Consider the following 15,816-nt stretch of genomic DNA (forward strand, 5'->3'; position numbering starts at 1 on the left):
TTCTAGGATGATAAATGTTTAAGAAAACTAAAATATAACCAGCATTCCATATATACAACCATCTTAAGAAAATCTAAATTCTTTCAATGTAGGATTTTTTTCTTTTTATCAGAAAGAAGTTGATGCTTTTTGCGTGTTACTTGTTACTCTTTAGACGTGTGATGGCAATGGTGAGAGGATAAGAATGTACATCTTGCCAAAATTATACTTGCTACTAAAATTTGGCTTTATAATCTTGGAAATCATTCCAACATCTACTGAGCTTGTCAAACAATCAGCAATTATCTTGTGCTGTGCTGTCTGAAAAAAGGTACCAGTGTCCACAAGATGGAAGCAGACACAAATGACTACGTTTCAAAGCTTGCATGGGCTCATGTACTTTAGTTGTTCAAGAAAATGCATGAAAGTTCCGTTTAAGCTCTTGAATAAATATTTCATGCTTTATTCATCTGTAGGTTAGTTTCTGTAATGTTTTGTAATTGTTATATAGATCTCACCCCATCAGTTTAACATTCCCTGAATTTACTGTATTTTGGTGTAGTTAATCATTATGCACAAGACCAGCCTGTGCTTCCAAGGAAAGGATGGGTGAAAAGATTCTTGGCTTAAATAGAAAATAAATTGGATTTATCTTCAGGTCTGTTAATTGGTCAGTGATATGTGTCTGTGAGAGGCAGGGAGAGAAACATTTGGACATGTTATCTCAGTGAAACTATCATATGCTTGATCATATACTTATGCCCTGGTATCTTTAGTATAGTAACCTTGGATCTAGTTGTCTGGTTTATGCTGGAAGCCTTTTTTTTTTTTTTTTTTGGAGTGATAGACTGCTTATACATCCTGAGGGAGGCAAAATGTGCATCAGCTTTGACTGGAGTTTTGCTTCAGGACAGACTGCAAGACCAGTAATCTAGGATGTGAATCAAAAATCAGAACTGGCAAGGCTAGGAACCATGGCTCACATTGTATCAGTGCTTTTGTATATTACAGTGAAGTCTCCTTGCTGCAGTGCTTATTTTATGGCACAAGTATGGCCACCAAGATAAAAGGAATCCCATGAGAAGTGACAGAAATATCTCAGTGCAGTGAACTTCAGTGATCCTTAGAAGCTCACTCTCCCCAGAACTTAAATTTCCAATCTTACAAATTGGACATATTATAAAAATATAACAAACCTGACAACTAATTTTTCCTTCATTCAGGGAAGATTTGTTTCTGTCAGAGCGTGTCTCCCACTCTTGATAACTTGACAGACTCTCAGGGCTTACAGAATTGGCACCAAGGAACTCAGGCTTACTGTAAGAGCCATGTCAAAGCTGTTACTTTTTCTTCAGGCTGACAGCCTTCATCTGATTTTTTTCTGAAGTATTTTTCTTGCTCACATTTGGCCAAGAGTTTTTTTCTGTGTGTTGGAATGCAATGATTGGATTTGGAAACTGATGCCTTTTGAAGACTTCTTCAGAAGCAGGGTAAGAGTTATAATGAAAAGAACCCATTTTCTTGCAGTGGTTTACGTACAGTTAGGATGTTTTAGTGCACTGGAGAATATTTTGAAATCTCAGTGTTTTGTGGAATGTTACAGGTTATCTTAGTGTTTAATCTCTGGTGTTCACATTTGCTTCCTTTGCAGAAAGGCTAGAAGGCAAAGTGTGTTTTTTGGGAGGAATGACAAGAAAATTGGAAAATAAGGAGGTTAGCAGGCTGGAGGGGCACATGATGCAAGTGTGATGCAAGTGACCCAATATCTAAGTTGCAAAAGATTACTGAAATATTGCAAACACTAATTTTTATGAAGTAATCTTCAGAATAGTACCATGACACATTTCTCCTGCAAACATGTATTTTGGTGTGGCAGCAAAATCACAGATAAATCAAAACCTAATAAATCTGTCTCACCCTGTCCACCTTCAATTTTTGATTTTATTTTATTTTATTTTATTTAGCAGTACTGGGACTCCAACTCCAGCTTTGGATGCTGATGTTACCACATTGAGAGGTGAGTTTTCATCTAACTCCTGTCAAGTTTGATTACAAATTAGTAGAAAATTGAAAAGTTCAGTGGTGTTTGGATTTGAGAAAGAGCTGTGAATTTGTCAATTCCAAATGGTGCTTTTTTGTGACCTGGAGATCATGTTATATGCTGACATTATTTTGTTATCGTATGAGTCATGAAATTTCTCCTTGAGAAATTAGCTGTCTTTTTTACTGCACTTAACTTTGTGCTCCCCAAAATACATCTGCTTAGACAGAACGTTAGCATTTTATTTTGATTAGTGTATTTGATACTTTTCCTCAGGCTCTTCAGGTGTTTCCTGTGTTGTTTCTGTCAGGATGATGGAATAGCAATCACATTTTACTGTTGGTTTATGCTTGATGAACTGCTTCTGTGTGGATCTACACATACATAGGTATTGGGAAAAAAAAAAAAAGGCAAAACAAACAAAAAAATACTGCTCTCTTTCAAACTCAGATGCAGCTGCCAATGTTCCTCTCCCTCATGAGATCACTGTTGAGAGTCCTGTGGGCGGTACTGTCCATGAGATGGAAGATGCAGACACTACTGTGAGTGCTTTGCTTACTTTTTTCATTTGTTTCAGTAAGCTGTTGCTTTTCTTAAGCAATACTGTTTCCTAGTACTTACAGGTGTTATTAAATTAAGGTTTCATAAAAACAGGGCAAGAACCTCAGAAAGTTTTAATATAATTTCCTGGGTAGGTATTTTTCATTTGCAATGTCCAACATCCCCCACAGTGAGAGAATGGATAAGTTGAGCTATCAGGTGAGGATTTTGCTAGTGATATAGGACTAGTCAGGAATGCCTAAGGTTTTTGTAAGCTCCTATAAGAAGGTGGAGTATTATTATTGCTATGGAAACACCTGCTAAATAAACATTAAATTGATTGTAGTACTGTTTCAACGATCCAAGTCGTCCAGTTGTGTAGAACAGCACAGAGGTGGCCAGGATAGTCTTGGAGATTCCTTCCAAATCTGTGATCCTTTTCTTCTGCTGACATAAGTGAACTTCTCTTTATCATCTTGCAGTCAACTTTACCTGGTTACCAAAACCAAAATTCTTGACACAGGAAAGCCTCCATCAAGTACTTAAAATGTCTCTGCAAAAGTGAGCTGACTTTCAGAAGTGCTGACCACCATATAGGTCCCAGGGAAGTATTTTGCTTCCAGGAAACAGCTCCCCTGGCTTAAAATTTAAGCTCAAACTCTAGATTCCAACTGCAGTATTCATGGGCCTACAGGACTGAAAAAAAATTTTTGTAAAGCACTGGTATGAATCAGCTGGCTTTTGTGTTATTATAAATGTTAAATTCTCACTGGCTTTACTGAGAAGCTTACAAAGTTGCACATGCTGCATACAAATAGAAGCTGATTTATGGTACTGTGCACTATTCTGAAATCTACTAGGGCCATGAAGCAAAGCAGGACCAAGCTGTACTTCTAGACCTTCTAGGGGTTGACTGTGGAGCTCTGATATTGTGTTTCCAAGAATAAATACTGAATCTGAAAAAGGCAGACAGCTTCTGACTCAAGTTCAGGACTTTATATTATGTCTCAAGAACACTTGTGGTTTGGTCCCATGTACACCATTACTCTTTTCTGGAACAGAAATGCCTGAAGTATTTCTGCCTGAGCAAAGAATAGGACCACTCACTAAATCACAAAGAAACCAGAATTAGACTGCTGCTGCTACAGTGTTTTCACTCTATACAGTTCCAGCACACCTCATCCTTGCTCTGTGCAGCCAAAATACATTGCAGATTACAAGGCAGAGCTAGCAAAGCTCATCATCTGCTTTGCTTATATGTTGACTGTGCTTTGGGGTTTGGGTGACTGAGAAATGATTCAAACCACATGGAGCTGTAAACAGCCACGCAGCAGCAGCACATATATGCCTGCTAATTACATATCTCTCAAGTGCTGACTGGCTTTAAGTAGTGTACCACTCATTCTGGTCCTTAACAAAGTTACCTAGTAAAAAAGGGATGGGGAGAGGCAGAGGATTTAGCTAAAAATTTTTAGAGGGTCCCTGGACACTGTGCAAGCTGCTCACTGGTGGCAGCTAAGATTTCTGGAGAGAAGTTTTTCCATTTCCTGTACTATACATAACACAGGCTGCAGCTTTCCTGAAAAAAGTCTGCTTTGTTGGCTCCTTTTTCCTTTTTAACAGGGAAAAAAATAAGAACTGCACAGGAATAGCCAAAGACAGCTCAAAGGCAGTTGGCTATTTGGCTAAAGTTAACTTAAGCCAGTCTATCCTCCTCTCCCCTGCAAATCCCGTCCCTTTTTTTTTTTTTTTTTTTTTCCCCTGTGGTTTAAGAACACAACCATGAAACAAAATCTGTTTTTTTCTGATGTCTTTCAGTATATCAAAAGGACTAGGATGCTGAACTATGCTAGAACTATGCAGAAAGTGTTCTCACTGTGTGAGAATTTAAATCAGTGTGGTATTAAACTTGGAATTCACAGCTGGCAGTGGCAGCCAGGATAGCTACATGCTTCCCTGATGCATTGCACAGCCACTGCTCCAGGGCTCCCTGGGTCACTGCCTACAACTTAAGCTCAGCAGAGGTCCCCACGGATCTCCCCAGTGCCTGTTGTATATCTGGGAGGATTCTTCACTTACTGAGGCTGAACAACACAATGTTTTGTTCTCAACGTAAAACCTGGCAAAGGGAACTTGCCTTCCAGGTGGAATAGTAAGCAGGAGCTTTGTGATAAATGAGTGAATTTGGGGTAAACCAGGCTATTGCTGACTGGGCTCAGCTGACCTGTTGGTGTATCTGTATTTACATGGTAAATTGTCTCATCAAAATTCCACACAACTGGATTTCTGGTTGTAGCTGAGGCCAACAAGATGGCCTTGTGCTACAGTAAGCATGTACCAATGAAAACCAGAATCATATGCAATACAAGAGTCCTCAAAAAAATGTTCTTGCTTAGTAGATTGCATTATTAGTGACCATCTCTGTCCCTGGGGCTTTGTAAGCCTTGTTGTAGAGTGAGGTGAACAGGTCTGCTTATGGCTGAAGTCAGCACGCTGGGCTTTGAACTGCAGTTTTCATGTGTCATTAAGTATATCCATGATCATCAGTGTGGCCCACCAATAATACCCTGAGGTGCTTCTGTCCTTACAGCATTTACTGACAGAGCACAGGTTTTCTGCCACACAGTGAGCTGGGGAAACCACCAGGGTTGCAGCAGCTGGAGAAGTTTCTGGGCCATATAAGAAAGGTGTCGGGACCCAAGCTTGAGTGCCCTTGAGAGATGGCAGACCATATGTCCATGTATATATCTAGGGATGCTTTTTACATGGAGTAAATCCAGGATAGGTAGGAATCTGGTCTGTGCTGAGTGAAAACTATTTATTTCTTGGAAAAAAAACAAAACAAAGGACAAACCAAACAAAGCTAGCATTAAATCACCTCTTGTTTTCTCCTCTCTTCCTTCCCTTCCAGATCAATAATGAGATAAAGAAGCAGGAAGAGAAGCTAGTGAGACCCACAACAGAACAGATGATTGAGTTCAGCATTTTGATTCCTGGTGAAAAGTACAGTGAGGAGCTGAGAGACCCAGCTTCTGCGAAGCATCAGCAGCTCTCTGAACAGTTCATTTCTCAGGTGATTACCTTCCCTGACTTCCTTTTTCTTTTTGCAGACTCTACAAAGCAGTAGTAGCACACAGAACCTGTGTTAGGACTGCCTTTTTCTCATGGGCTCTGCAGAATCACCTTAGGGCTTTTTGTAGCCTGAGGCAGGCTGGAAAATATGCACTCGCCGTGAGAATACTGTTTCGCCTGACATGCTGCCTTTTTTTAAGCAGTGGAGTGCCAAATACTGAGTATAAACTGACCAGGTGCCAAGAACCAATTACTCTAGTTATCTTTTTGTGTTTCCAGTAATTTTTGTGGCAGGGCTTTGAATCCCACCACTGCCACCAAGCTGCTGTGCTCACCACCCTTCCCCACCCCTGCTACAGGCACTGCCGTGACTCCGGGGTTGCTTCACCTGATCGTGCTCTTAATTTCTGCAAGTGTCACTACTTAGAAGGGACTTAAGTTAAAGAAAGAAAATTGATTCTATCCTGGCTCAAAACAGGACACTTATGAAAACATTCTGCTATCATTTTTTGCAGGCAAAAGAGGTAAAAGTATGATGCTTCTGGGAGGACTAGAAAATTATGCTCAACACCTGAATGGGGACATGCTTTAAATAGGACCTGCCTGTGGGACTCCTCTTCTGGTTTCATTACTCTATTTTTGCCTCCTGTTTACAGGAGAAATTAATCTGGATGTTATTAACAAACAAAAAACATTTCCACTTATTGTGGCCCTTTTAAACACCTTTTTCTGCCTAAGCTAACTTTGTCCTTACTGTGCTTCCAGAATTTTTCTATGTTTCTCCCTGTCAGTGTTACTGCAGAAGACCTTTTAAATTTGCAGAGAAGTGACAAGATTCCTGTTTGCCTCTTGATGCAAATTCATTAGTTTTTAAAGTTTTGGGACTTGAAAACCCTAAATTTTAAAGATATAGTTATCATCTCTCTAGTGACCAATCTGCTTAAAGTTTATTTCAGCGCTTCCTAACCTTGTCCAGTTTGAATTCTTCTGTAATGTAGTTGGCTTGAAACTGGGGAGTGAAAAAGATGATTTAAGGGTCCTAGCAAGCTAGCCTGCCTCTACTTTGAAATGTCAAGAATGAATCAGCTGCAGCTCAGAGCCACCAAGCTGTGCTCAGGCAGTGCTGGAAGGCAACTTGAATAATTCAGGTATTAATGTGGATTACAGGCAGGTGTAGCAGTCCATCAGCACCTGCCTATGTGGGCATGCTCTGGGTCTCCTACAAAAGCTGAGCACTATAATGGCTTGTAGGATATCTTCATGATTACACGATGTCCAGATTTTGGCCTGTAGAAGAAACTCTGGCATCACCCTGGAGAATCCATCTATGCAGAGTAGGTGATGGATGGGGAAATCAGGGGAAATCACGGACTGCAGAGCTCATTCATTATTTCTGCTCAGGAGCAACATTTCTTTGAATGAATCATTGTGCACTCCAGTGAGATACTGTCTGAAATATGGGCTGCCAGGACAACATTTTCTTCTCATTTATGCCCAGAATCAGCAGTGCATGTGAGCACATCTAAAAACCCTCCAGCTGGTTCTTAAACACATGCTTAAATCCCATTGGAGTCAGGGGGAATGGTTTAGATGCCTAGGTGCCTATTTCAAAGAAAAAATATGTGTGTACATATAAATATATGCACGACTTTTAAAAACTTGTTTTGAAGTTAATTTAATTTTAATTCAAATCTAAGGTTTTAATTTGTGCCCTACAAAGTTACTGGACCACCAATATACAAAAGCATATTTAAAATAAGATCATACTGCTGCTTTCTGACTTTCCTCTTTATTGTTTCCATAGTTTTTTTATTTTGCTTATAGCTATGGTAATTTTATCATCATCATTTTCTTGGTGCAGAGAGTTCCTTTTCTTTCTTTTGGGAGAGGCATCTAGGATGCCATGCAGCAGCACATCATACAGCTTATTGTTTCTTTAGCTTTCCTTCCTTCTTAGTTCAGTTTAGTTGGGGTTCTCTGTTGAATCTCTTTTACTTGGGCTAATCCTCTGCCAGATCCTGGGCCAGATGGGAAAGAGATGTACTCTTCACTGCAGCCCAAAAGCATCACCACAACTGTCACAAGTTGCTAGCATAGGCTAAACATCTTAATTTTCCTAGTTGTGTGGCCAAGTAGCAATGCCATAGTGTGTGTGTGTGGAAGAAATGTCAGATGGGACAGAGTCCACCTGGCACATGGATGTTCCACTCCTTTGATCCCTTGCCTGGTTTTCTCTGTGCTTGGAAGAGGGATCTCTTGAAAAAAGAAAGTCAGCAGCACTTAGATGCTTTAAGCCTCACCAGAGAAAGTTTAAAAATAGGGATACTGTGGAGGGGCAGAAGAATTTGAGGAGTAGAAAAGAATTCTCAACTGGCAAGGATCTTTTGGGAGGGAAAAAACCCAATCCAAACCAGCATGAACCATCAATATTTTATTTTTTGGTTTTGTCTTATGTAAAACATTTGTTTACTTGAATTAGGCCTGGATGTGCTGCCATTATCTGCCCCCAGTCACCTTTTTTGAGTAGCACTGCCAATGAGTCCTGAGCCCTCTCTATGTGTAGGACATAGGACTTGAGCAGTGTTTTGCACATTGTAATGTATTAGTGCCTCTTTGGAGCCTAAGAGGTCACTGCTTCTCTTGTTTAAATTTCTAAGGTCCAAAGCAATTTTCTGAGTTCTTTTTATTCCAGAGAGGTTTGGGAGGTAATGGGTATTTTTGGGGCAGAGAGTTAATTTTTTGTGAGTGTTAATTATTTGTTTTCCTCCCAAAATAGATTAAAAGTGTATTTGAAGGACTACCTGGATACAAAAGCACTCATGTCCTGGATTTCAGGTAAAAAGATACCAATGCATATGTGGTGATTGAAACTGACATGCATGATGGTGCTGTGTGCTAGCACCTTGCTTGGAAGAATGTCAGGCATGTGCATGGGAATTCCTAGGATATATTAACTAATGGGTGTGTTTTCATATTGGTACCTTAATATACAGAGATTGAAATAGAAATACAGAACTATATGTACATTTAAGAACCTCTTTTTTACTCCTGGCATTTCCCAGAGAATCTCACATGATGTGCTTGCCTTGATTTCAAGACAAGGCATACTAATTTAAAATTGGTATCTGATACTTCTTCAGTGCTGTTGACATATCCTAGAATTAAACAAGGAAGAACACAGAAACCTTTTTGCTAAAATGCGGTGTATTTAAATTTTTTTTTTCAACTTCTTAATGTTAATTTGGGATGACTCTTAAAGCTTGCTGTTTGAGATATGTAAAGGTCTTTCTCCCTTTGCTCAAAGCAAAGGTGAGTGGAAAGGTTGATAAATTATATGCAATATTTTAGCTCTCTCCATCCTTATAATATTTTCTTTAAGATGAGTTTTGTCAAAGCAATTTGTGTGTGTTTTAGAATGACGTTGTAAGTTAATTTGGGGAAAAAGGAGATTCATTATGCATGAAACATCTGATGTCTGAGTTTTGGGGTAAATGAATCACCAATTATGATTTTTCTTCAACGTACTGGATATAACTTTCAGAATCTAATGAGACTGTTCATAAGCTAATCTAAATTGTGACTTGTCTGAGACTTTGCAAGTTGTGCTGCTTAAAATTTATTGGCAGGAATATTCTAGTGAGAATACGTGCAGGTAACAGAGCAGCCCTAGTGAGAAAGATTTTATGGCTGGAACCCCAGACTGTGTTCAGTTTCCAGCCTGGAGGGTTGCAAAACCTTCCAACTTGGTATCTGTAGTCTAATACAATTGCAAGCACTTGGTTCATTTGAGAAGACAAATAAAAAGTGGATATTTCTGGCAGAGTACCAGAGCTCTGTGCTCTGCTGTGCATGACAAAAAATGTGTTTGTGAACTAAACCTTGAGGCAGATTTAGTGAGCCTTGATTTCTCTTGGTACTGACAGCAATTTAATTGCATTATTTGCAATGAGTTGAGATGGCTCTGCTCTCCACCCTTGTGATTCCTTGTGGTCAGTAGGAAATACCTCAGTTCAGTAAAAGCAGAACAGTTTGTTACGTAGCAGTGTAACTTACAACTACTTTGCTATATGCTTTTTCTAATCTGTGTGCCCTGTAGAATACCAAAGCAAATTTGTTAAAATTAGAAGACTTAAAGGAAATTATAACAATTATTTAAGATTTTTTCTGTTGTTTTTGTGTTGTTTTGATATTCAGCTCTCCTGAGGAGGACAGGTAAAGACAACTTTTTTATAGTTATTGTCAAAATATGGATGGAAAACCATGTTTACCTTATGCTGTTTTGGGGATTTGTAGTTTTGGCTCCAGAGAGAGAGAGAGACAGAGATATCCAGCAGAAATACTATGTGAGGGGTTTCTACCAGGAACTGCAAGTAACTGATCTTTTTAAAGTTCTAATTGTAAAAAACTGCTTTGGAAAAGTCTTCGTACAAAGTCGGCTATGGGGCTAACTTGTGTAGAAGAGCCTCTTTTGTGAAGAAAGCAATTGCTTAGTGATGACTCAGGGTCTTCATAGTTTGCAACTAAGTCTTGAACAAATATAGGATGGTTATTATTATAGAAATAAATTATGTAAGAAAACTATACTTCTTCAGCAAATGCAGTTGACTTAGCTTCTTCCAGATTAGAGGTGATGCACATCTTAGCAGTCGTTTCAGAAATGTTCCTCAGCAAAAGATGGGGTCATTCTGGACTTGGTTTTCAACAGACATATGCAAGATTAAGCACCTACAATTTTTTTTCTCTAGTATTCTAAGAATTTCACAAGACAGAAAATGACCTGCAGTGCTTAACTTACGAGATGTATTATTTTCTTTTCTGTATTTCTCAGCAAAGGTGTAACCAGTTTCCACAAACAGTTTTACTAAGGAAGAGCATTTTGGTTTTAGAAGAGAGGTTACAAAATGCAAATCTCTTCACAAACAATGTGACTTAAAGCCCTTCTCTACTCCTCTGCACTGCTGCAGGCTAAGATGCAGCTATTGACAAAGGCTGTGTTCCAAGCACCAGATGTTTTAGTCCTTTCCAGATAGATGATGGTGTCATAGTTCTTAGAAATTATTAACTGCAACTGACAGCACAGTTGTCTTCAATCTAAATGTTACTTCTGAGGAGCATACAGGATTCCATCTTTGCTGTGCCTTTTCACTGCTGCTGTCCCCTTTTTAATTCCTCTGCTAACAGTGCCCATGGTGATGTGTGAGGAGATCGTGTTGGGCTCATTTCAATGATAGCCAGGAGCAAAACTCCAGCAGGTTCCTGGTTGTAGTCTGTGTCTCTGTTGTATCTGGTGCTGGGGCTTTAGAGACTTCTCTGAACAGCCATTACTTTAGCAATCCAATTCAGATCTGTGGAATGAGGAAAACCTCTCTTTGGAGCACATTTTTCTAACACTTCATAGATTACTTCATTTGCTCGTGTACAGCCAAGATACATTATCTTTTTTAAAGCTCCCTTGTGCTTATTTATGCCCAGTGTATGGTCAGTCTGACTGCTGCCTACTCTGTCATGTGGGAAAGGACAGCCAGATGTTACAGGAAAAGAAAATTAAGAAAATGTAGGACTTCATATGGAAAAAGCTAAGCTGTACATAGATACAAAACTTTGTTAAAGAATAAATGATCAAATGAGTCTAGAAGAGCGTTCCCAATTACAAGCTGTATTAAATACCATTTTATTGCTATTAAGCACATTATTTCAAGCAGATTTGACACTCCACAGTGACAGTCATCAGGGCTCCTTCTTGCTCCTGTATATTGCTACCATATCCAGCCTGTTTTTCCTGGCTGTTTCCATACCTCAGAGCTATTCCCACTACTGGCATGGTCTTAAAATCATCACTCACAGCACTGCATGCTGGTGGGCCCATTAGTAATGCTGGCAGAAAGCCAACGTTTTGGTCTGCTTGTGGTCTGTCTACCATTCACTAGCAGAAACACAGAGCTGGGACCAGACCAGACGTCAGGTTCTGGTAGCCCTTTCTTTGAGAACTTTGCAGTAGTGGAAAGCAGAGGCAGGCAGACACAAGTGTGAAAAGAATTAGGTTGGCTTTAACTAGAATCCTTGAAACCAATGTAGTTTTATTTTTAAAAAGGGTATTGACACAGGTTCTTGGGGAGAAAAAAGATGGCAGTGTTTGGTTTATGTTGGAAAACTTCACGTCTCTCATCTGTGTTCTCTTTCCTTTTGCCCAACTGAAGTGGGGTTCAAGTTCACTATGCTGTTACATTTGATGGAAGAGCCATCAGCAATGCCACCTGGGACCTGATTAACCTTCAGTCCAACAAGGTGGAGGACAACTCCTTTATGGGCATAGAGGATAATCCAACAGCTGTGTACACCATCAGTGATTTCCGAGATTATATTGCTGAAATTCTCCAGAAAAATGCCTTGCTTGGAAACACCTCCATGTCTTTAGACCCTAGCTCTCTCCAACTTATTAATGGTGAGTATTATTTAAGATGCTCTGATGGGCCACAGATCTAAAGTTTTATAAAATGGATCTAATAAATGAGTAAATAACTCAGCTGACCTCTGAATAATTAAAAAAAGAACACAAGAAAAACAACTTTGATTTTTTTTGCTCTGATCTTAACCAGACCAAGTAATTTATGGCAATATCGCATTCTTAATGCATTCAATTAATGTTTTGGGTTTGTTTGTTTGGTTGGTTTGTTTGGTTTTTTTGGTTTTTTTTTTGACAGTGAGGTTTGTGATACTCAATTTCAGTAGCACTTCCAAAAATTAACGGAAATAGAAGGGGAAATGTGGTTCACATGGTGCACATTGCACCAAGATGACCTTCAGCTTAATAGCCCCATGTTGGCCTTGAGCAGCACTAAGAAAATCTCTGGTTTAATGCTGAATATTCAACAAACTTGCTAGAGGTGGTAGATGAGTATTGTCCAGCCTCTGTTCTCATCTTTCTGACATCCTGACACTAATCTGGGGGCATTTCCAGAGAGGAAATCTCACCAGCAAACTTGTTGAAAAGACTTTACTTGTAAATCTGAGCTAAGGAAGAGTTTTTCAGTCAGTCTTCAAAAGGATTTCCTTACATTTCTACTGCAGTCTTTGGATCTCAAGTATTTATATTTCCACAGTGAAAGAAGTACTAAGCCCTACCCCAGAAGACCTGTCCTGGATTACTGAGCACCCAGTTGTTCTGGAGCGCCCTGAGTTTGATGTGAGTATGGTTCTGAGCTGTGGCCCTTGGACACACCTTAACAACTTAATTCAGCAAGGTGTAATTACAGCCTAGAACTAGAGCTTCTCTACCCTGTTGTCCATGCAGAATAAGGAGCAATGAAGGCACACCTTATACTAGAGTAAAAACTGGTGAAATTTCAAATGATAATTTGATATCTGTTGCTTAACAGTTTTCTGTATTCTTCTGTTATCTGGCAGTACTGCTGTTCAGACACCTCTTGCTTCTTCAGCTTGCCTTGCCCATTTTTTCTTAGTGTTTAGACTGTAAATTGTGCTAAAGGTATGATTCTTGCCACGATACTGCCTTTCTTTGGGAAGAGAGAAATAGATATGAACACCACACCTGGCTTCTAGGAGAGATAAGAGGGTAGGTTTCATATGCTCCTTTTGTTACTGTATTGCTTTCACTGACAATTCTCAATTCACTTTTATAATTGCCCATCCTGTTAATGCCATCAAAGGAAACAGAAAAGTATGAGCTAGCAGTTTCTTTTCTTTCCTCCAACCACCTCTGGCACAACCCCCTGGCACAACCCCAGGTTCCCCATTTGACAGGAGGCAGCACCCTTGACCATGTTGGTACAATCCAAAGGGGCTTTAAACAGTGATACCAAGTTAGGTGCCAGCAATGCCAAGATTGGGTTAATTACTTCTGCCAACATCTAGAATTTCTGAATGGTGAAGGATTCTCTGGGCTTAAGGATTTATCCAGTAGGTTTCTGCACTGCACAGATGTGCCTCCAAAGAAGAAATGAGCTCAGTTTGTGCCACAAAATCCAGGTTCACCTATGCTTGATGGTGGGTTTTCCCTATGTTCATTATGAGGCAATGCTGTGATAACAGACACATTTAATTTCAGGCCAACCTTTAAAATCTTTATCAAAGCAAAATTGTCAGTGACTTCACAGAACCCAAATTAATCTTGTTACAATGGTCACAGGTGTAGTAACCTTACCTTCATGCCTGTTTTCCCCAAGCTGTAAAAGATTATTATTTATGTCTAAAATACAATTTCCTACTGATTTGCCATACATGGTTTAAACATGGTTAAACAAGCATGAATTTAAGTTAACATTCAGAAAAAGTGTTTCTTTTTACTAGATTTACTAGCTAGCTAACTAGATTAAAATGTTGCAGATGTTTATTTTAGTGAGAAAAAGAATTCTGCCATCTTTACATTCCATATGTGGATACTCTGACAGATGTGCAGGCAAAAAGACTTTAGAGTAGAGGTGACCTTTAGCAATAATAAATTCTAAGTAAGTTTTAGGGAATAGTATCTACAGGAAAAAAATCTGGAAGTTGCATTTTTCTAGTAACGTATTCTGAATATTAGTATCATTTATGTCTGCTGTCAATTAACTCCAATTATGTTAAAGTTATTGAATATATCAAAAACCCAGCTGTGTGCAATCTGCAAAGCACAGAAAATTTGGAAAATAATTTCAGATAAATTTAAGAAAATCATAAACATGCTTAAACAGTAAACAAGACTGAAGTCATCAGTCAGTTACTTCCACAGACGTCAAGCCTTCATGGTTCAAGTAGATATTAAGTAGAACTGTTACCTCTGAAAAAGATTTTTCCCATTATTTTTCATAGGTAGCTGATTTGAAAATAAGTTGAATTTGTATTATCATACATACTCATGATATAATGTGGGACCATCATGACTCCACCATCTGATTACTAGCAGATGGTACCATAATTGATTAGTTTCTGAGTTTTTCAGATCTCATAAAAGGGAAGAAAAAAATCAAGTCTAGTTTCTGAAATCTGTATTTTCTTGTTTTTTCTGTTGAGTTGTAATAGGTAGACTGCTCTGGCTTGCTGAACACAAATGCCTTTCTGGCAGCAGCAAATGGAAAAACAAGGAAGGGGTTTTCTGTTTGCAGTCATCTGTCATACTTGTAAGCCTTTCAAAAGACATTATTGAAAACCAGAACTTGCCAAAATGATATTAAGCTTGTTAATATAATGTATTGCAGTGTAACAAGAATCTTTGAATAATGTTAGTTGTCATAGGAACATCTATCCACATTCAAATAAATGATGAAGTGCAATCCCTGGCAAATAAATGATCACATTTCAAAAAAACACAACAGAACTGTATTGAGAAGCTATTGCTGGTAGTCTTTATTCATTCTTTATGGAATTTTATATGTGTAATTTGTTTCTAATCTTGAACAGTAACTTTTTTTACAGCTTTATTTATAGTGGTCAATTTTGCCAAAAAAGATAATTGCTGGAGCACATGTCTATATGGTATATATACTTTTCAACTGATTGTTACCATATAAATTAAAAAAAAATGTGAGGACATTGTAGTGGCATAACAGCTGGCTATGAAAAATATGATCAGTGCAGGTAGATAAATAATTGAGTAAAAACACCTTAACTGGCTTGTTTCCAAAGCATTTAAATGCAGTTTGAATGAAGTTGAAAATTGAATTCCCCCATGTTTCAACCAGGAGTAAAATCTAAAACTGAAAAGTGTTTGGATTCTTCTTGTTTTATTTTGTTTTGTTTTGAAATGCAATGTGTATTACAGAAACCTGTGCCTACCACCCACTTTACTAGTTACCATCCTCAGCTGGCTAGTTCTTAGTAAATTGTTTCTTCTTGAAATTGTTTGGCACTTTTTCATGCTCCAGGGGTTTTTTTTGTCTATATATTTTTTGTCTATATCAGCATTGGTAAGTAGGCAGGTATTCAGGTGAAGCTCTTAGTTTTAGACAGCCAGCTTGCTTTTGCCCTCTTGATCAAATAATTTTATCTCTGTTGAGTTTTCCCAATGTCATTTCCTCATGAGACACATGATAGCAGATTAATATTCAAAGATGAAATAAATTATTCTAACTGTAAAATAAATAATGATTTGGGTATGGAGTAGTAAGCAAATGATATGCAATTTGGAGCACTGAAATTCTTTTTTCACATTTCATACAATTTGCAAATTCATTGCACCTACTCTTTGT

General features: G+C 38.5%; 1 protein-coding gene across 1 annotated transcript in view; it reads left to right on the forward strand.

The window, feature by feature from the left end:
- IMPG2 (interphotoreceptor matrix proteoglycan 2) overlaps positions 1-15,816 on the forward strand; it is a 56,864-nt gene that overhangs the window by 26,210 nt on the left and 14,838 nt on the right. The window contains exons 6-12 of the mRNA XM_071758365.1: positions 1,944-1,996; positions 2,471-2,562; positions 5,472-5,633; positions 8,409-8,467; positions 9,827-9,844; positions 11,830-12,074; positions 12,733-12,815. Coding sequence (XP_071614466.1) covers positions 1,944-1,996; positions 2,471-2,562; positions 5,472-5,633; positions 8,409-8,467; positions 9,827-9,844; positions 11,830-12,074; positions 12,733-12,815 — 712 coding nt within the window. The remainder of the gene's footprint in view (positions 1-1,943; positions 1,997-2,470; positions 2,563-5,471; positions 5,634-8,408; positions 8,468-9,826; positions 9,845-11,829; positions 12,075-12,732; positions 12,816-15,816) is intronic.

The sequence above is a fragment of the Heliangelus exortis genome, chromosome 1 (genome assembly GCF_036169615.1).
Source record: "Heliangelus exortis chromosome 1, bHelExo1.hap1, whole genome shotgun sequence".
In the NCBI taxonomy this organism is placed as follows: Eukaryota; Metazoa; Chordata; class Aves; order Apodiformes; family Trochilidae; genus Heliangelus; species Heliangelus exortis.